Raw genomic sequence first — 21,901 nt, forward strand, 5'->3', positions numbered from 1 at the left:
AGGAAATGAAAACGCTGCTTATTAGGCAATGCTATTTGCAGGCAATGCTATCGAAGTTCAAATTCACACTGACGAGGCGTGGGAGACAGGCAACACCCACAGCTATGGCATAAGGATTGGAGAAAGGTAATTCTCAGCACCCTCCAGGACCATATCAACCAGCTTCTAATAACCAGACAAAGGGACTCAACCATACTCCAACACTGACTCTCAAAAGGAAGAGACAAAATGCTCAGCAGACTTGAACTTGTGTCTTGTAACACTGTAGTACAGTTTGCTCTGCAAATAGCTTTGGGGTTTGTGGATGGGGAGGTTAAACAGATGCTTTTTGCTTGGGTGCTGACATTTGCACGAATATAAAATGACTTGAGAGAATGTGAATTTCCGTTCGGGCCTGAAGCTGAGCTGATTCATGGCCCGGCAGCAGCTGTGGGTCTCTGACAATTTGTATCAGTCAAACCAGAGGGTGATTTACCAGTGGCTGGGGTTTCGCGTGGGCTTCCTTCTCAACACGCAGTTAAACATTTCTCTCCATTCCAAGCTGGGCTGACACAAACTGGCCAAGAAAGAGCAATCAATCATTGAGAGTTCTTTAATCAAGGGCTTCCTTGCACATTTAAGCAGTTTCTATTGACAGGGAACCTTCCTGTTCAGGAAGTGCTAGAGTGGATCTGAACATCAAAGCACAGGCGCCCATGGAGATCAGCATTTCTGGGCGCTCAGCTACGACAAAGTGGGGGGGGGGAGAAGCAGAAGACCTAGTAGCTGAATCAAAACAACAGCTAGTTTCTACTCAATCACCCATCCTTTCTGAGCAGTGAAAGCACATTTCAGCACCAGTTGAAAGCAGTTTTGTTGCCAGTTCGTACCTGCAATACTCGTGATGCAGGACAACCAGGTCGTTCAGTGTCAGAGATGCCCCCTTCCTTCCAAGGCTGCCCATCTCCAAAAAGAGCAGACTGCCTCATCAGGTCAGTGTTCTCCCCTGTCCCGGCACCATCTCCTTGGCACAGACAGCTCTGGACTTTGATTCACAGAAGCCGGCCGCACCATTTCCCTCTGGTTTCTCAAGGGCAAGGGGAGATTGGCGCAGCAGCCCACCTATTACAGCAAACAGCCCATTGCACAGAACTGCTTCAGCATGTGCAACACAGCAGGTAAATACACACCACAGCACAGGGCTGCTGTTCAGGTGAGTGAGGATGGAAGAACCTACTGACTGCCGGGAGACCAGCATGAGTTACTGCTGGGCTGGGAGAGGAGACAGGATACCCCACAGCCACAGCCTTTTTAGCACAGTTTTAGCAGTGAGAAAGAGGTGGCTTACCAATAAAATGCAGGTAGTTCTTGGGTCAGCTGTCCAGCAACGCACAGACACACTACACAGGAGGTTAGGACAAGAGGAGAAGAGAAACTCCAAGCACGACTGCGAAGGTAGAATATAATTACACAAGTGGAAAGTACCTCAAACCAAAATCCTTGGCTTTGTGGACTTTTGAAGCCTGGAAGACTTGCAGCACAGTTGCTAAATGCTTTTGGGTGGGGCTCTGTGACTTACTAATCTTATGTCACAGAACACCTGAGGAACAAGAAGTCTTCATTGATCAAACCTGCACAGGCTATGGTCAAGGGCATACAGCCGTGAACTGCACCCAGACTACAAAGTTCAATAAAACCTCTACAAGGTCTTTGCAGAGAAGTATCCATGACAACTCGACACACTTCTTCCTGAGCCTTCCAGCCTTCTTTAAGGAAATAAAAGCCCCCGTCCTAAGTTTGCCCATCCCTTGTCCTGTCCATTGCTAAATCCCAAGGCATAGGTATAGCACTAAGTGTTACATCTCCCACAAGACAAGCAGGTCCAACACACCCCAAGAAGCGTCAAAGATCAAGCATACTTTTGTCACATCCCAAGTAGACAGCTAAACACTGGAAGGATTTCAGACCCAGATCTCAAGTGCTCCTTTGCCCGGTGATCATAAAGTTTTGCTCTCTAATTCCCCAGGCCAATGGCTTCTGTACCTGGGAATCTCAAGCTGCAAGAAAATGGTTAGTGGTTATTTTTTCTTTAAGCCACAGCCGTCAGCTTGTGCTTGGCTAGGATTATAATAAAAGCCACCTTAACCCTTCCCTTTGAGTAGGAAGCTGCTGCTGCAGCTCTACCTCACTGCAGAATACAGCCTCCCCAACAGCAAACAGCTGCATCACCAAATGTGTATAGAGACAGAGTGTCTCCAAGAGTCTTCACCCACCTGCTTTCCCTTCTGTAACTGCTGTCATCTCCCCAAAACAGGTAAATTAAAGACTGAATAGTCTGTTCTCTCGTTCTTTCCCAGACCACCCAAAAAGACTCAGTTAATTTCCTCCTAGAGCATTTAACCCTTCCTGCAACCTACCAGGGAAAAAATGTGACGGGAATGATTGCTTGTGAGAGCTTTCTTCTTCCTCTACAACTAACACGATGGATCTGTGCTTCCAGTAGAGAAAACAGCATCTGCATCCCACTCAAAACCCAAGCAATATTCAAGTAACCCAGACTTTACAGATCCTGTCTCCCCTTTCTCAAGGCTTTCAGTTTCTAACAGCAAATTCCTCAGCTTCCTGCAGAAATGTCTGCATGTGACTTCAGATGTTTGCACCACAATCCAACCAAATGAAATTTGCTGCCTCCAAACAGCAGGCACTGTGCCTATATATAGGGAGAGCTAGAAGGAATGAATGACAGCAAAGCACAAGTTATGTATCTCTGTGAGAGCTTCTCTCAGGACAGCACTCAGGGTGTGAGACCTTCGGCATGGGGCATTTAGAAGCCAGTGGATCAAATCAGCAGGTGGAGCAGGAACAGGGATGTACAGTGGTACGCTACAACTGGGCAAACAGCATCCACCCTTGAAAGAGCAGTGGTTCAGCAGGAAAAGCTGCTCTATCATTGCCAAACTGCTTCCCTAACAACTCTGCTAGTGACAAAGAAACTGGGGAGATGGGACTACTGCTCAGCTCCCCAGCAGGTCCCCCCACATACCCCTTGCGTCAGTTCTTCCCCTTCTGAGCTCACATCCGCAGCACTCCGCAAAATCCCCAGGGACTAACTCACTTTGCTGGTGCCATCTCCCTGCCAGAGCCCCGCTCCCGTTTCACAGCCCCCTCACGCCAGGTCTGCCTGCTCAGGAGCTCTGCCAGCAACGGCCCAGAGCAAAAGCCATCTCTCTGATCAAAGTCTCATGGGAAGAAGCTGAACTTGCTCGCAAGGCTCATTTGTGCCTACATGCAATTCCTCCTCAGTCTGGCTCTCCTCAGCAACGCAAACCCTCCTGCAGGGTACTTAAGGCATGCACAGGCAGCAGAAGCCCTAGACACTGCTGGCACCTGGCTCAGGAGCGCACGGCTAGGCAGGCAGGTCTGCCTGTCTCCTAACGCAAACACCCGCACAGAGAAACGCTGCATTGCCTGTTAGGCTTGGGAGTCAAGACTTGCAGGTTGGCTTGTGTCCGCACTCGGTCAGCCTATAGACAGGACATGTCACATGAGACTAAACTGCCTAGCCAGAGCAGACAGAACTGCGCCAAGAAACAGGGGGCTCCAACATAGGACACCCTCAAAGGACCCGACCCTGTACGATGAGCTACCGAGGGAAATGCCAGGCCTCGGGAAGCAACACCGCACCTCCAGCTCACAAAGGGCAGGAGGCACCATACTAGGAGCCAAAGTACCCAGGAACCAAGATGCTGAGACCAAACTGCAGCTTTTTCTCCTCACCTGCTGATTTGGTCTCATCACAGGCTTGCCTCTTGAGGGAATGGGTCATCGAGCCTGTAAATATCCAGGGGACAAATTATTCAGTGCCCAGCTTTCCTTCCTATTTATGTCTCCCACCTCCCCTTGCTGACGCAGTTGGACTAGACCATCTCCAGAGGTCACTTTGAACCTCAGAGAGATTCTGCTCTTCACCTCAAATTAAAGTTCATATAAGCGTGCACCAAAATAACTACCAGAACGAATTGCAGCCTATTTAATTCCTTTGGTTCCAGTTTGCCTGAGCAGCCCCAGAAGGATGTGCTTGTTTTGTTTACCAGGCATCCACAGTTCCTCCTGCTGCCTGTCTGTCGGGCAGCCTCACCCAGACCTGCACCCTGGCCTGGGTATCTTTAGTTGGACACTCTGAGCAGCAGATCTATCCGAAGCACATGTCAGGCTTACAACATTTTTTCCATCTATAACGGAGCAGATCTAGGCAGGAACCTTTGCACTGTTCCCTTTGACAAGCTCCAGTAACCTGCCACAACACTCAGCAAAAACCACCCAGCAGAGTCAGCACTGTCACCTCCCCTTGGCAACTCAAACCAACGGTGCAGCCCTGCCTCACCTGCCCCTTTATCAACCATTCAGGCATTTTACCCTCTCTTCCTACCCTATCAAAAAGGCAGGAAAGCAGCCACATATTAGGAGAAGGAAATCCTGGATGGCCGGAGTTAAGAGGTTGAGCAGCACTGGAGTTAATGGCCCATCAGCTGAGCCCTGGTAACCGGACACATTTTTATACCAGCAGCTCAGTAGTTGCAGTGATTTAGAAGGTTACTGCCCTGTGCTGTCTGTCCTGCCTTGCTGCTGGAGATTATTACACCCTTAGCTAATGCAACAGAGAGGAGCATGTGCCAGGCTCTTCATTCCCAGTCCAGCAGATCAACCACCGACAGTCTGCACTCAACCTCAGGGCATGAGCTGCAAGGGTGAGGAATTGGCAAGCTTTCATCTCATAACCTGCCAGATCTAAATCCATCACGCCCTCTGGGTCACAGCCGTTAGCCTGCAGCAAAAAAGAAGTAAAGCACTATAGTTTTAACAGCTTTGGAAAACACGTAAGTGGAGCAGCAGTTTGTCTTCGCAATGGGCTAAAAGCCTGCATACAATCTGCAGCCACAAGCCCATGCACAGGAGCCTGTGCCTACAGCAGCAATGGAAACATCACCACAAGTGTCACAGTGCCAGCTCCGTTTCCACAGACCATCAAAAACTTTCCCTCGCAAAACATACCAGGCACCTGAGCTTTTCACAGCAGGTCTGCAACCACTGCCCTCTCACCAGTCATGCTTCTAGACAAATATTGACACTGTCCCACAAGTGGAGAAACTCAGACTCAGGAAAGTTAAGAAGACTTGTCGCTGCTATAGCGCATCAGCCACAGAGCGCGATAGACTTCCTAGGCATTAGACAACAGCCCCGACACAGCTCGTCTTGGAGGGACAACTCCATTCATTAGAGGTGTCTTCATCTTGTCTCGTTTACAGAAATGGATCTCTTCACTCATTAACCTTGGGATAGCATTTGCAGCAGTGAACACCTGCTTAGCTCTGTTGATGGTCTAGCATTGGAAGAAGGCACCTGTGAATGCAAGGCCGAGGGAGGAGGAGAGGCAGGATGTAACAAGGGTCCATGTGGCACAAGTCCTGCTTGCTCTGTTTTGCACTTGACTTTAGAAACTGGAGCCATTCAGTACACAGAGACAGGTACATGGCACGTGAGGAGTGTCTTGTTCCCTAAGTGCTCTGCGCTTTAGGTTGATACAGCCCACATGGAGAGAAACTGAACCAGAGAGCCGGGAAGCACAGCCAGTCAGGACAGACCGAAAGAGCCAGAGTCTCTTTCTTCTACAGAAAAGATGACTGAAACTTGAGAAAGGCAGTAACAGTACTCACGGGTGAAAAAGGCTGCAGCAAAGCAGAAGGCACTGTACTGTCCTCCACACCCATGCAGAGTGGATGAGAAAGGCAGACTTAAACTGCAGTACTGGAGCCTCAGGTCAGACAACAGAAAAGCCAAAGCAATGCCAGGCTAGGCTGCCTGGCAGCCTCCACCACAGACAGATGTGTGCCAGCAATGTCAGAAACACCAGCCTGGCCCCGGGATCCAGAAAAGGACTGTGTGACCTCCAGAGCTCTTGTTCACTCCTTCCTTTCGACTGGAAAGAAGACATTGGAAAAGTATTAGAGGCAAACTCTGAGAAGTCAGAATACAAAGATCATCTCTGCTATTGATCCTGGCTGAATTGAATTGACAGGAATAACACACGTAAGGTTTTTCTGCCCACCAGGAGAGGAGGTGAGGATGTACAATGTAGGGAGGCTGCCATTTACCGTCCAGGCTCTTCTCTGTGCAAGTGTAGAAGTGAGAGGTAGAAAGCCTGGAAGATGGGGGCACTGCAGGAGAAAGAAAGGGTCTCACAGTAAAGGCAGGTAAATGACAGGTTGGGAATTTTTTTTTTCTGCCACAGGTTCCCTGTCTGACGTGAGGAAGTCAATTAAAGTAAATGTTCTCTATGTGGTCCTTAAAGGAGCATTCCTCATCCTCCGCGTACTTGACCTGACAGTAATACCAAACAGTCCCAAGTGCAAGTGAGGCACACTACAGATGATGCCATACTTTTGAGGAGAAAGCAAGGCTAATACATTTTTAGACAGGAAGGCCAAAGCACTGTACCTGCAGCTCTCCAGGGCTGAACCACAGCCGTATCACTACTACCTAGTTTCACTGGAGAGAGAGAGATGAACTCATTACCATTTAGAAAATAGATACAAGCACAGTAAAAGCATGTTTGGGTGGGCTGGGTCCCATATTGATTAAAAAGAATGAAAAAATCCCCAAAACACCAAACCCTGTATCAAATCACAAATGACTTGCTGATCAAGGGAATGTTTTGTGCAAAAAATACTCTGTGGGGAGGACTGAGTTGGATTTTGGGATAAAATCCACCACCCGTAACACAACCAGCATCCGATGCCAGTTAAACAACTTGCTCTACAAGACAGAGGAGCTTTGGTAGACGTTTCCTTGACAGAGCTCATCTTTGTGAGCAGATATGACTACAAGTCCCCTAAAAGCAGTCAGGAGAGAGCTGATAAGAAGGGAAGCTATCACCAAGGGACACTGAGGAACAGCTAGGAGAGTGTTCGGGGGGCAAAGCCCCAGCTCAAAAGAGAGACCAAGAACACCACATGCAAAGAAACTCCTTCCTTTTTTCAGTTCCTACAGTATTGGGAAAATAAGACTTTGCACAAAGTTATCTGTAAATGGAACAAGACTAACAAGGGATCGATCGCCAGTTTCCCAGCAGAGAAGCTGTTCACAAGACCACGACATTCGCTGACAGCTGGAACCAAAAGGAGTCACAGGCACACCAAGAGTACGACCCCGTTTTCCGAAGAGAAAACCTGGGTTGATATTCCCTTCAAATTAAGACATCAGGGGTGACAGAAGCTCTTGGAGAAATCAGCCGGTTAAAGAGGGTTACCACGAGCTCAGAACCAACGGAGCGGAGTAACACGGGAACGAAAAACTCCGAGAAGGGGAGGCAGCGGCTGGAGGCTTCTGGAGAGGATGCGGCCACTCGCACACCGGCGACTGTAAAGCATCCGGACGCACCGGCAGGCTCGGCTGGAGCCCGGGGCTGGTCGCACCGGCTCCCTGCCCGCCGGGGAGCCCCGGGAGAGCCCCCGCGCCAGCGCCCACCGCCGCAGGCGGAGAGGCAGCCCGCGAAGCGCCGGCGGGCTCCTGCCTCTCCGGGGCGCGCACCGCACGGCCGGGCCGGAGAGACGCCGGGACAGGGGGGAAGAGCTGCCAGCGGGCTGCGAAAATGCACGGAAGGCGCTCGGGGAGGGGGGAACAACACCCAAACGCAGAGCGCCGCCGGGCATCTCCCTGGTTTGCAGAGGAGACCTGGCGTGGGAGGGGCGGGTAACAGGTGGGGGAGCGAAGCGGTGGGGGAGCGGGGCACAATTCCAAAAAAAAAGCCCAGGAGGAGCCTCCTCCCCGGGGCTGCAGCCCGCGGGTAACGGGGGCAGCGGGGGCGCGGGCCGGGGGGCAACCAGAGACCCCCCGCACCGGCGGGACGGGGAGCAGCGGGGGAGCTCGCCGGGCGCCCGCTGGGGTTTGGGAGGGCAGCGGGATACCGAGGCGGGTCCCGACCTGGGGGGGCTCCCGCCGCGGCCAGGTGAGCCCGGGCCCATCCCTCCGCGCGGTACCGGGCGACACCGGGGTACCGAGGAGCGCTTCGCAGGGACACCTGTCCGCCAGCGCCGTGCTTGCAAACTTCTCCCGGAGTTGCAGCCCTCCCGCTCCCCTACCGGCTTTGCAAGGGTCGCGGTACTCCGTCAGCTCCTCCGCCGTCTCCGCTTCCCCCACCGTTAAGGCGGCTCCCCGTCCGCCCGTCCCCGCCGTAGGTAGAAGCAGCAGCGACAGCAGCAAGCGGCGGAGCGGGGCGGCCCCGCTGCCCATAGCGGCGGAGAGGGCGGCACGCCTGCCCGGGCTGCGGGCACTGCGCGGCGCCAGCGGCCCCGCCGCCGCGGGAGGCGGCGGGGGGGGTGCCGCCGCCGCTGTCACTCAAGGCGCGACAAGCCAATCACGTCTGCGCCCGCGCTTCTGCCCCGCCCCCGACGGACCCCGCAGCCCCGCCCGGGACCCGCGCCCCGGGCCGGGCGAGGCTGCGGGGTCCGTCGGGGCGGGGAACCCGCTCCCTCTCCCGGTTGCCGCACTTGGGCGGCAAAAGCTCAAATTATAATAATAACATACATTAAAATAATAGCATTGATTAATATTATAATAATTATTATTAATAATAATAATATTTTCCCGCGAAATAATCATTACTTCAGGGGCAGCCAAAGAGAAATAGCTCATCTACTGCCGGGAGAAACAATATTTTGCATCGCAGCCTTAAAATCCATGCGTAAGTGGAGTTGTGAGACCCTGGATGGAGGAAGATGGGGCAAAAAACCACGAAACTAAAGAATGGGAGAAATTAAGAAAGATGGGACGAAAGATCAGGGTGTGCATCTATCCCTCTCACCCGCTTTTTAAGCGTATTACAGTAGCTTTCAGGGGCACCTGGGCTGTTTTACTGGAAATTTGGGTTTTGGGATGATCCGTATACAGCGAGGCCTGGGAAATCAGGCAGCTGGATCGTGTGCGAGATGCTCAGCTGCATCAAAACCTGCACTGGGGTATCTGAGCTGGTAGACGCCAGCTGCCCGAGGCTGTACGGTATCTCTGACATCTTTAACTGTAGAACATGGGGTAACACATTGGAAAGCATCATACTTCAGGGCTGCTGGCTTGTGATGAAGGTAATCTGCACAGGTGGGACATCTCTGCCATTTACAGTGACCCCACAGGGAAATGGCAGATGCCCAAAGCCCAGCCACCTCACTGGATGCTGAAGAGTCTTAAAAGTCATTTCACAAGGGCCAGGTGCTTCAGTCTGAATTCAAGACTGCCTAGGCAGCTGCTGCTTGGACAAGACGTTATGGTCTGAGGCTACAGCAGTAGTTAGGGGTCACTCCCCTATCCTCATGCTGCTCAACAGATACAGCATTATGCAAAGACAGTACAGACACTATACCAGTGAGCAGAGGAGAACTGATACAGGTACAAGCTCAGTGGGGGGTTCTTGTGGTGAACGTGCATACCACAGTCTCCCTGTACTGTAACTCTTTGCTCCTTCAACCGCGTACTTCCAACCTCCCACAGCAGGATCTTCAAGCAGTGTTTCCCATTACAGCACCGGCTCCAAACCCTGCCTTCACTCAGCCAGACGATCGCTTGCCATCAGCTACCCATAAATTTGTCACTTCTCTTCTAGTCTACAGCAATGAGCGATACCTGAGCATAAAAAGGCACAACATGAATCAGGCATCAGCTCAGCAGCAGCGCAGGCTACTGCAAATTGTTCCTGCCTTTCCCCCCTCCCCCATTTAATATTGGCTTCCCAGAAAAGATAAAGTCAGGAAATTAATTTCCTCTCCAAATCTTCACAGGGGCCAAAAAGGCTGCATCAAACCCTGGCATGAAGACCATGGTCAAAAGCTCTGCTGATCGAATGCACTAGAGTTTTCTACAACTGGTGAAAAGCCCATCGGGTAAAGACAAACAGCTGGCTGGGGAGCGGGGATGAGACTCCCTCCCACGGGAAGGGGAGGCTGGCATGAGTTGCCCACTTTCCACCCCAAGCATCAGGTTCTCTGCCTGTCTTCTGTAACACACAGCACTGAAGAGACATAGCCTGCATAGCTACCCAGGGGGAGAGGTCAAGAAAGATAAAAAACAGATGCCATATAAACAACTACCAGCAAGGTACAAGACATTACAGCAAGGGCACTCTAAAAATCTTTATAGCATGAGATGTTTTTGTGCATGTGACGGACATGATCGTAGCCTCTGCACAAGAAACACCCCAAGGAAAACTTCTAACACCAATGTTTTTCTGTCTAATCTGCATTTTCTGGGGCTGTAATCAAGGTGATGGCAGTCAGGTATCCACCAATACCTCAGAATCTCTCTCGTTGTCTTTTGAACTGTGATATGAGATGGAGCAAGGTGGCCATTTATTTCCACGGCCCCAATAAATGCAGCCGCTGGTCCACGCTAACACCCAAGAGCTGCATTCAGCCTTTAACATCAGCAGTTCTGGCAATAGCTGAGCAGAAGACACACTGCATTTCCTCCACTTTGTGCTTCCAAGCAGGTCCCAGAGGATCAGAGGAGAAACCTGAAGGACAGGGATTGGCAGGTGGGGGAGTCTGGGTCACCCATGAGTTTAAGTCCCAGCCTACTCCAGGGACCATCACTCACAGGGTCGGCAGAGAAAACATGCATGGGAAACGTCTCAGATTTTCACTGGAAGAGTGAAACACCCTTTTGCTGTACCAATTTTGGCAAAACGAGGCGAAAACAGGAATAACAAAAACACGTTTCAAAGGAGGAGGCAAGGTTGTTACTAGGACTTACTGCTAATGCTGGATAAAAACACAGCTGCCTGGCCATTTGCTCTCCCTGAGGATGCTCATTCCAAACTTTCTGCCCTTCACTCCTCACTGATGGTCACCAAACTGGGGCTGTAACACCAAATCCACCTGTTGAGATCAAGCCTGGAGAATAAGGGCACTTTCAACAGGAGCCCTAAATGAGTACATGTTCTCATCAAACTCATGAGGATTTGAAATGCAGCTGACCCATCCATTGATAAGTGTCCTGAACAGAAACAATGAAAGGAATGGTAATTTTGGAAACCAGTCTAGCACTCAAGGTCTCATAGGCATAGAAGCATCGTGCTGCTGCTCTTGCCTTCACCATCTTAGCAGAAGATTACCAGGGACTTTAGGCACAACTCTGGAAGACCTGAGCTGAGACCTGCACGGAGGACAGAGGAAAAGGCAGCAGCTGCACCAAGGAAGATTTAGGTTTCAGGCAAGCTTTCTAGCAATAAAACAGGGAAGCTCTAGAGCACATTGCCATGAAGAACCAAGGGCATTTCCATCACTGTAGGTTTTTTTCAGAGCAATGTAGACATATATCCACTAACGCTAACAACTTTTACTCTTTCTGCGTTAGGTTGCGACTTTCTATGACTTTCTCAGACAAAGAGTAGAGCCTAGTGGTTATTTTAAAAAGAAAGGCTGATCGCCTTCTGTGCTTCAGAAGAATTCCCGATTCCTATGAGATAAGAGCACTAGGCAATCCTTTCCTTCTACTCTGTAGAGAAGGTCCTAGGAGCATTACTTTCTGAGGGTACGGGAAGCTGGAAAATAAAAGCTTGAATGCTTGCAAGGGTGGGTCCACAGCTTTCCTGACCAGCGTCATGGATCACAGAGCAAGCACTGCCCTTGTCAGCAGTGTGGAGATTTTGGCTGTCACCCACTAAGACCCAAAAGGTTTTTTGCCTACATGGAAACTGTTTGCTAACCTCTTCCAGAATAGCAACCTATGTTGGGGAGCCCAACCTCTTCTGCATATAGAAGCTCTATTGTAGACATGGATGGGCGTACAAGAGGGCATCGTCTAGCTTTGAAGGAGGAAGAGGAAGTGAGCAAAATAAAACGTGGATCCTTAATTGTGCAATTAGAATGAGCTCGTGAGGGAGTTGGGAGGAGTCTATTACTATTATCCACACACAAACAAAAAAGTTCTCCCACTACAGCAAACTCTTTCTGGAAGTCCATTCCCTAACATGAGAGCTGCTCGACCCTTCTAGACATAGCTCTCAGTAACAATCATAGCACTTTGCAACCGGCAGCCAAAGCAGTGCACGCAGAGTAATGACTGCTTCTCAGTGTTTTGAAGATCAGTTCATGTCATCTTGATTGGCAGGTGCCTCATCAGTGCAAATAAGGAACATAAAAAGCCCTGTGAAATCATCTTTTTCATCTGAGCTGGTAAAACAGTCAGTGAAGTTTCACATCAGTGGTGACACTCGTGACACCAAGAGTTAACTACCTGAAAACAAACCAATCTATATCCATCACTGTCAAAGGCAGCCTTTTCCTTTGCAGAATCCCCTCCTGCCCAACACATGCAAACAAAATCCACTGTCATTTCAAGCCTCACTGAGCAAGAATGCACACAGCTCTTTCTGAACAGCATCCATGAGCAAAGCTATGTGGGAGCTACTTAGCGCTGATGGAATATCCCTGCACACATGTCCCGAGGCCAAAACAACACACAAGTTTGGTAGTTTTTCCACACGACGTGCTTCTTCCCTCTTGCCAACACTTGAGTCCATCAAATCTTCTAACAAAGTGTCTGAGGCACCACTCCTTTGGAGCTTGTCCCGCTGTGGATTCCTCAGCTGCCTCCAGGTTTACAAGCAAAGATTTTATTTCCTAGTCTTAGCTCCCCAAACATGCTAAGCTATTTCTTCCTCCATGTACATCACCACCACAAGGGCAGATGGAGCCCTGGAGAGCTGGAGCACACCTCTCAGCCCAAAGCATTCTCTTTCCTCTTCCCTCTGCATTCACAGTACCCCTCACTTCTGCTTCGACTCATTTAATTGTTTCTTTTTTGGTAGGAAACAACCCCCGCTGCAGGTTTAGTCTGATGTGCTGTGCATCACTTCCTACAGGCACCACTGGGCGCTCTGCAGGGCCATCACCCTCCCTCTGCTTCGTCACACTCTATCAAAGGCTCATTTACTCTGTTAGTGCCTTTACAGGCTTCCCACTCCGATGAAGCCTGTTCGCTTTCCCCATCTCCTCTTGCCCCTTTTCTCCATCTGGTTTTACCTAGCAGTCTATGTAGGAGCTCCTATCTAGCAGCCCTCAACTCCCCTTATCACTCCTACAGCTGGCCTCTCTTAGGACATCCCTTCTTCACCAGCTTGACCACTGTCATTGACAAATCCAGGTGACAAAATGAATATTGATCCCTGCTCTCTCTTCCTTCCATCACCCATTTTAGTCTCTCCTGCAGTAGGTTGGGGATGGGTCGTTCTTTTTTATCAAGTTTATTGCATTGCCACCCAGGAAATATCTCACCTAAGGCTAAATGATTCCCTACCCAAAAGGAATCTTTAAAGGTGCCGGCACGTATGTGCTTAAACATGTTCCAGGGGTTCTGAAATCCACTGTACAGATAGCGCACTGCAGTCACAGGCACGTTCACCTGTGCATTAACAACTCAACATACATTTAACAACGTAGCACTGTTATACACAAGCAGCGACACTTCGGGAAGTTAAGAGTAAGTAATCGATGGTTGGAAAATTCCTTTTTGTTCACCGAAGAAGCAGCAGACAGGATTTTAAGTTATCCCATCTCAAAAAGGACCAAACATTTTCCCATCATTACCGCAAACCTTAAACTGTGTGAGGAAAACCAAGCTACTTCTGGAGTATTTTTGAGTTGTAGTCAGAGACAAGCTGTGGGAGGCAGGGGGAGAAATCTATCTTATCTGGAAGTATGAATTTTGGCTTCACCGCTGGTTCCCAAACTGAGGCATGTGAAACTGATGTTTCATCACTTCACTTAAAATCCATTTTCAGGGTTCACACAGGAGTCAGTTGTGCTTGGAAAGCACCGAGCAAAGCTGGTGGGTTTGGTGATCTCTGCTGCAAGGTTAAGCACGAGGGCATGGGAACACCTTTGGAAAAGCAACTCTTGAGTTCAAAATTCTTAAAGGTGAATCCACCAGTCTTTCCAAAGAACTTTTTGTTGTAGGAAAAAAAAATCAGTCTTAAATAATTTTTTTCTCTTTCCCCAAAGGGATGGGCTGGGAAAGTAAAAACATTTCTCCAAGCCTCTGCTATGAGACAAAGATGAGATAGTTGCATTTACCTGTTCACCCACAGACCTCCTTTACAAGGGCTGACAGCATATGCTACCTGAGTTTAGGCCGTTTCACAACAGTGGGTAGAATTTAATGAATCTGTCAAAAAAGCAGAGATGCTGCTTCATGGAGAATTGCCTTAGAGAAGTTTCCCAATCACAGTTTCTGCACAGGGTTTCTGTACATAAATTTATCTGTCGTAACGTCTTCATCCAAATCGCACACCTGGCTATGGCACAGAACATGCAGATACTTCCCTTCGTTAGGCAAGCAGTACTTTAAATCAGGTTCGTCTTACGTGTCACTTTTTAGATCGCTAAAACCAGGAATAGTGACTTCCTTTTTTGTTATTTATTTGCTATACATATCATACAAAAATGTGGTATATTTCCGATTCAGACAAAGGTGGGTGTTTGATCACTTTCTGGTAGTGAAATGAACAGAAAAAAAATTCTCAACAAAAAAATAACTTTCAGCTAAGCAATTCAAATTACTAAAAATGATTCTGCAGAGTCCAAATGCAGAACTGAAGTAACCTAATAGCATCTCTTCAACATTTTATTATAAAAGTCTCCAATTCTTGCAGGTAAATGGGTGTCTGTCTCCGTAAAACTGTCAGATCTCTTTTTAAAACAAACAGTAGGTAATGTTCACTAATTCACCTGCTGACTCCTGGTCAGACATGAGAAGGGAAATGAGGGGAAAATTTCCATCCCATTCTTGTAGCTACTCCTCTGTAGCAAAGCAAGAAAAGCCTCATGCTAAGCTAATAACATAATCCATTTTTCTCAGCCCAATGAAGTGATACAGCTAAACCAAGACTGTAGTGATTCAGAATGAAAAAATAGCATAAAATGAACTCCGAGGGAGCATTACAGCTCTAGTACTCTGGAAAACCACCATGCCTTGTCTCGCACTTTAGTACATCACACAACTCCAAAATTTCTGAGACAAACCTTTGGGGAATGAGAATGAGCGGCCACAAAAGCTTCCTTGAGTTCCGCATGACATGATGTTCTCAGCCATGTTTGGAAGATTCTCAAAAACAGTGAGTTACTCTGTAACACCTCACAACTTCAGAAACCAAGTAAAAGCTTGCCACGCACAATCTTCAGAACAAACTGTCACAGCATGGTGCCTAATTGTAGCACCTATTTCTAGTTTGGGCAGCTTGTTAGACAGAACTACTACAGACTGGACGTTTTGGCTCAGACCCAGCATAGTGTTTCAAGTTTATAAGGCTTAATTCTATGCTTTGGTGAACTGGAATCTAGCAAGGTAACTACTGCATCATATGGGTAAGCATGTCTCACACTATTAGAAGAGTTTATTTCTAAGTTAGGTCTATTTTGTAATAGAACCCCCCCTAAATGAACAGTTCTGTAAAATTAATACATGTATTTTCTGGAATGCTGTAGCCATGCAATGCTAGCTGAGGGATAAGTGTGAACTTGTAGAGTTATGTTTTGGAGGTCTTGAAGGAGATCTTCCATATAGAAAGTAAGGAAAGTTCCTATGGTTTTGTAGTCCATAGGAAATGGAGCTTCAGCATGGTAGAACCTCGAGATAGTCGACATATTGTTCTGTATTGTATGACTAAGAGCTGGTGAGAAAGTAACCTATCAACAAGCCAAAAATGCTGGTAGCAACTAACATCTCCCTTGCTCATGACAGATGAATCCTTGGTTTATTGCAAAAGCCTTGCACCATGGCGAACAGACTGATGAAAATGAAAAGGCCGTAATTGATATGGGGCTGGGGCCAAACGATACTGTAACAGCAAATTGGTCTCCAGACACTTGCCTTTGAAACAGGTTAGTCCCCAAGATAAACTAGCTTTTTCTTATCGTTTTCCCAATTGAGTTTCTGCCCTTTAAAGTTATTCTCTCTAAGAACTGCTTGAATTTACTGGAACTGCACAAAGCCTTCCAGATTCATGGGTTCTCCCTTTTTTTTTTTTTTTGGTTCCACATGCCATAACCCAAAAATTGAAGAAAACTTTCAGAAGCACAGAACTAGTCATAAATTACTGTAACAGCCCCTTCCTTCACCCCCTGGATAAAACTGCGAGATGTGAGGAAGTACTTGTAGAACTCGCATGCAGATGTTTCCTCAGAAAATTAGGAGAATCTTCTCACTGAAGCTCTTCAGCAAAAAGCAAATGTTCCTTTGCAAGGCTCATTTCTCTATTTCTGCCTTTGGAAAACAAATCGCATCAAAACATTTTTTTTTTTTTTTTGAGAAAAGGTGCTCCTGATGAATGCAAGCCATAAATGCACTGCTTCAAAATTTTAAAACGTGGATTTATTGCAACAGAGGTCCAACACCAGCAGCAGCTTTCGTGACTTCAGTGCTAACCCTGGTAGGAGATACTTGTTTTAGACAGCAGCAGCGCTAGCAACAATTGCAAGACTGCTGCTACCACAGCGCATTTAGCTAGGAAAGATCCAATGGATCAAAAAATGGAATCCTTCTCCAACCTACAGTTCCAACCAACTCTTAAAATGAACCACAAGCTGCACAGTTAAAAATTAATTCAGTTTCTTGTCCACAGACTGGAGAGGAGACTTGTTTTTTCCTGAGCTTATGCTTTTTGGACACATTCCAGTGGAGAAATTGCTGATGTAGTCACAGTTATCCTATTTTGCTGTCTTCAGTGAAGCTGTGTATACATACTTCATTGGGCAAATTTGGCTAGATGCAGGTGATACTAAAGCCAGAGCAAAATGTAACTTTCTCATTTGTGTTACCTCTGCAGTAATGATAGTGATAAGAATGTGTTATCAATTTTACCCCGTTTCAGCACCAGTAGTGTAAAAAGTATTAGGTTCTTGTTTTTTAACCTGAAACTTGTTAAAGAAATACACCTAGACTATCATACAGAAGACAATTTAATTGTGTGCTCTTTACGCACTTTGGAATGTAAGTCTGGAGAGGAATTAATAGACACTGTTGCTTCAAAACATTCAGACATCAAAAAAAGAGCATAATGTAATGTTTATTTGCAGTCTCCATTATCTCCAATCCAGCGTTCACCACTTTTCATACATGAAGTACCAGAGGTGCTTTCTATATGCACTCTGCCTCAATTGAAAAGATTTACAATTTTATTTATCTAAAGCATTTGATCAAGACTGGCTATTGCTACACAACTATTTACCCAATTCTCTGGCCTCTGTACCAGAAGTGGGAAGCAAAGCACTGAGCAGCCAACAGAAGAGTTATCAAAAAGCTTCAATTTAAAAACCAGGAACTCCTAAGAAACAACCATGGAAAGATGAGTGTTGGCTGCAAGATCTTTATTTCTTCCATAAAAGAGGAAGGACTACATCATCTAAGCAGAGAGCTTCTGAATTCTGTTAAGCAAGATGGTTCAGGCTATACCCACAGTTTTTGGGGGACAAATAAATAGCCTGCCCCCAAACAGCAACCAGAAAGACAAGCTGTTAAAAACTGGTCACATTTTGCACTCCTTCAGAAACCAAAAGGAAGGGGAAAACCAAAGTAAACCCCCAACTTACTCACGTGCTAGGGTAGAAGTATAAAAATGTCAATTATTTAAACACAGTACGTCTCCAGAGGAACGTGCTTGCAGAAACAAAAGCAATGCCTGTGCAGTATCTTTTCAATGTCACTTTAAAAGCTATACAACCCTATCTGGATATGCAAAAGCTTATAATGCCAGAGGATAGAGAAAGCAAGTAGGCAGCCCACCATTCTGTGGCATTAAAAAGTGATTAAATGACATTCACAAATGGTTTAGTGACATTTCTGATAGACTAATCACATAGCAGTGTTCTAAATAGAGAAACAGACCCATTATCAAAATATTCTCTTTAAAAAACTTGTATATCAGTGGAGTACTTAATGGCTTCTCACTTCAGATTTAGAAGAACATGGATGAAAAGAGGGCTTCCCACAGCTGCATGCACTAGCAAGAACTAGTACAAAACCCATTCTTTGCTTTAAGTCTCCATGTTTGGAAACAAAGAAAAACTGTTGACCCAGTTTATAAGCTCATCTGAAAATCAGCCTGTACTTTAAAAAAACAGAATTATCTTCTGTTGAATGGCAGAGTGTTCAGCTACAGACACCAACCATTCACTTGAAGCAAAACAATTATTTTCTGACAGATTGGTTAAAATTGGCCAGTGAAATCAGAGTTGAAAGCTCAAATAATTTTCAGAAGCCACATACAACAGGATGCACGATAGTGCTTCTCGCTATTACCTATCAGTTCAGTTCCCCCAACCTCCAACCCAACCCTACCAAAGCACGGTTGTTTCTCATCGTGGCTACTGCATTATCAGTACTTTTTATATAGAGAAAATACAGTGCTAATCAACACAAATACTTTGCTCATTTTTTAAATTCAGGAAGCTGCCTTCTCCATGCCAGTTGCTCTATTTCAGACATCCACACTGATGAAAACATCCCTATATGGCAGATGCCTAAAAAAAAATAAAAATAATTAAGCCGACTGGCTCTCAAATCTGTCACAAACATATTCAGGATATTTCTAGCTAAATACAGTGCATAATTAACAGTCATTTTAGAAAGACGTAACCTTTATTTGCCCATTTATTTCAGTCCACGCTTACTCCCATTTTTCTCAGTACACTATCTGGATCACAAAACAGATTTCTCCACAAACAGTTCAGCCAAGAAGAATCTTTTTGGGCTGGTCATCCACTTTGGAGCTGTATTGTACAGTTGTAAGCAAATTCTGAATTCAAAGCATGGGGGTTTGATATTTGAAAACCACACTAATACGGTATACAGAAACTGGCGTTCAGCAGTATTGCCTTTTCAAACATTTTCAAATGCAAACTCATCTATTTTCACAATCAGAACATTTTTGTCTGAAAAGTTTATTTTAGTTTTCTGAACACTCTAAAGCAACTGTGCTTTTGATGTTACACAAGTGTCCAGATAGGATTAACAAAAATTAAAATGTTCTAAATTACAAATTTAATTCCTGTAAGAGCTTGAGAAAGGAAATAGAACAGAAAAGCATGACATACACACATTGTGAAGAAACCCCAACTTTTCATGCAATGGCAGGCAAGATGTAAAAAGCCACCCAAATTCACACATTTTTACACCGAATCATCAGAAAAGTACTCTGTAGTAAATCTGTACATCCAAATACATTTGGGATCTACACCTAAGTTACATTATTTAATGTTATATACACTTATTACCCCTTGTATAATGTCTAAAGGAAAAATCTTCTTTCAAACCCAAACCAAAAAAAAATGCAATACTAACTTGGAAAAAAGGAGAATCACTTTAGACATTCAGTTAAAATGTTGGTTTTGCTTTAATCTAGACCTCAAAGTGTTTATTAAAAAACAATCCTCTTCATTTAACATTTTGCTTTCTAACTGTACAGTAAATTGCATTGCAGAGAACACATCCCATCTTCAGACTGTATTTTCTTTGGATGGATTTAAGATGTAGCTGGATATTACTTTAAAGATAAATAAAGGGAAGTTGGTCCAACTAGAACAATAGCTGATATATTACATGCATATGGGGTTTTTATATATTTTTAAATTATTTTTTAAACAAATGAGTGTAGGGTATAGTTGATATCGCAAATAAACCAAAAAGCACCTGGAGTCAAAATATAAAACATACCTCCTTATCCTGGCAATGGCAGTAAAAATCAGAAGAGTAATCTTTCTGGAACAGCATTTTTACATAATTTAGAAATGTTAAGTACCAGGAAGACTACTAATCAAGTAGTTTTAGCAGCCAAGTTTCCCTCTTTTTATTGAATGGAACAAATGCTTTAAATAAACCGTTTGTCCTCTTCACTGAAGAGAGCTAGTCTATTCATCTTTAATGAGCTAGGTTTTTTGTTTTTTGTTTTTGGGAAGATTAGCCACGTACTGTAGTAATGCCTACTGCATATAATCCAAGCATTTGCTGTGAACAGTTGGAGAAAGCAGTCAGTAAGAACCTAGGATCAATGAAATAGATGTTACTTTAAGCCATCCACAAAATGGAGACCCATATAGTGCCCAGTGTTAAAACCCAAATCTCTTCTCGCGCTTTTTGTTGTGCAAGTTCATCCCCATGAAAACAGGAACTGATCCATAGTTCAATTTTCTTATTTCCTTAGTCAATTTTCACATTAGTGTAGATTTTACGAACAAAGGCACTTGTTCCCATGTAACCAATAGCTCCTGCAAAATAAACAGAAAACGTTGAATATGTTAGAGAGCTAACCATCAAAATAAGCCAGCGATATAAAACACACACGTTTAAACAGAAAGTCACATAAAGCATGCACTTCGCACACAGAAAATTATTTACCTGCAATACTTGTTCTCAAACTCTAATTATCCATGCTCCCAGTGAACGTCTCGCAAGAACTCTCCTAGTCTAGCAGTCTAAATCCATTAAGCCATCTTACCAAGAGGTCATGCTCACTTGGCCTCGATAAATATAGCAGCCCCCCTACTACTGCCAATAACTGGGTCCCTTTTTCTGAACAGAGGGTAAAAAACATACAATCACCCACTCTGCAGGGAAGGTGGATGGGAGGGCGGGTTTTTATTGTAAGTTACATGCCTTCTGGATGAGTGTTTTATTGGCAGATGGCTTTTTCCTTCCCACAAGGCACAAACAATAATAGATCCCCATCCCAGGAGTCTTAAAACTCCAAGGAGGTCTGTACAAAGAGATTAAACTAGTGGCAGTTAGTAGTTAAAGGAAATTGCAACCTGTGGTTTTCAAATTAGTAAGAGTCATGAGCAGAGCATGCATTGTCACAGCAGTAATAAAAGAATAGGTCACTGAGTTTTTGATAGGGGCAACAGTTTATGCTAAACCCAAAATACTGCAGGACTAAGAACACCTAGAAAAATGAAAGAAATGAACTGGACCAAGAGCTCTTCTGAGATTCAGCAACCTACCTGGTCAAACCCAGAATCTCAGGTTTGCCAGGCTCAGTAAATACTGTTGTCTTAGGATATCCGCAGGGATTACCCCAGTGCTTCTCCTTCATCTCTTCCAAGCAAAACGACAGTAAATCAGCCTTGTGGAAGTCAGTTTGCCTAACTCTCAGGTTAGAAGTGAAGTTGAAAAATCAAGCAAGAATTAGAGAGAACTGCTGTCAGACTGACAGAATAACACATCACAAAATATGGGAAGAAAAGGATAGAGAAGTGAGGGCCTATAACTCAGTACAGATAAGAGAACTCCTAACATCGTGGATGCTCAGTAAAGAACGGACTCTAAGCAGATATTTTTGCCTCCCTGAAGCAATAAAGAAAAGCCCAGAACATAGCATAAAACAACATTTTCAGTGATCTGGGATGCACCAGACTTGCATAAGATGTGTTAAATACAAAAGCCTAACCAATGCTAAAACCCTTCATTTTTCAATAAAAATATAAAGTTTTTTTGCCTTTAGAAATCAAGGCTGTACAGACGTGCAGCTAGCATTGCTGACCACAGATTTACTCAGAACATGGAGAATTCTTTAAATCCTGGGGACTGCTAGGATAATTCATGAGGTCAGCCATTAAACTCACACAGAATTTTTGTTTTCTAGACCCCCAAAAGCCCAACAAGCATATCAAGGCAAACCTGATGCATCGTTCTGATGCTATCGGAATAGTAAAGAGCCTGTGGAATCAGCCTCTGCGCTGATAGCATTTCAGGCTGTATAACTATCATGACAACCATTCCAGTGGCCAGCAAATGAGCAATTTGTATTGCTAACTTGGACAAGGTAGAGTTCGATTAAAACAAATACAGCACACAGAAGATCAGGTTGCTGCTTGCAAGCATTAAG

The 21,901-nt window shown here is 45.7% G+C and overlaps 2 protein-coding genes across 2 annotated transcripts in view; both read right to left on the bottom strand.

Annotated features, from left to right (window-relative positions):
* Positions 1-8,268, bottom strand: part of TLL2 (tolloid like 2) — a 96,532-nt gene extending 88,264 nt beyond the window's left edge. Inside the window, exon 1 of the mRNA XM_059820946.1 lies at positions 8,118-8,268. Coding sequence (XP_059676929.1) covers positions 8,118-8,268 — 151 coding nt within the window. The remainder of the gene's footprint in view (positions 1-8,117) is intronic.
* A 9,833-nt stretch (positions 8,269-18,101) lies between these two features.
* The window catches only part of TM9SF3 (transmembrane 9 superfamily member 3), a 51,150-nt gene continuing 47,350 nt past the window's right edge, over positions 18,102-21,901 (bottom strand). The window contains exon 15 of the mRNA XM_059820966.1: positions 18,102-20,285. Within this exon, the coding sequence (XP_059676949.1) occupies positions 20,218-20,285 (68 nt within the window). The 3' untranslated portion in view covers positions 18,102-20,217. The remainder of the gene's footprint in view (positions 20,286-21,901) is intronic.

This window comes from Gavia stellata, chromosome 9 (assembly GCF_030936135.1).
Source record: "Gavia stellata isolate bGavSte3 chromosome 9, bGavSte3.hap2, whole genome shotgun sequence".
NCBI classification, from domain to species: domain Eukaryota; kingdom Metazoa; phylum Chordata; class Aves; order Gaviiformes; family Gaviidae; genus Gavia; species Gavia stellata.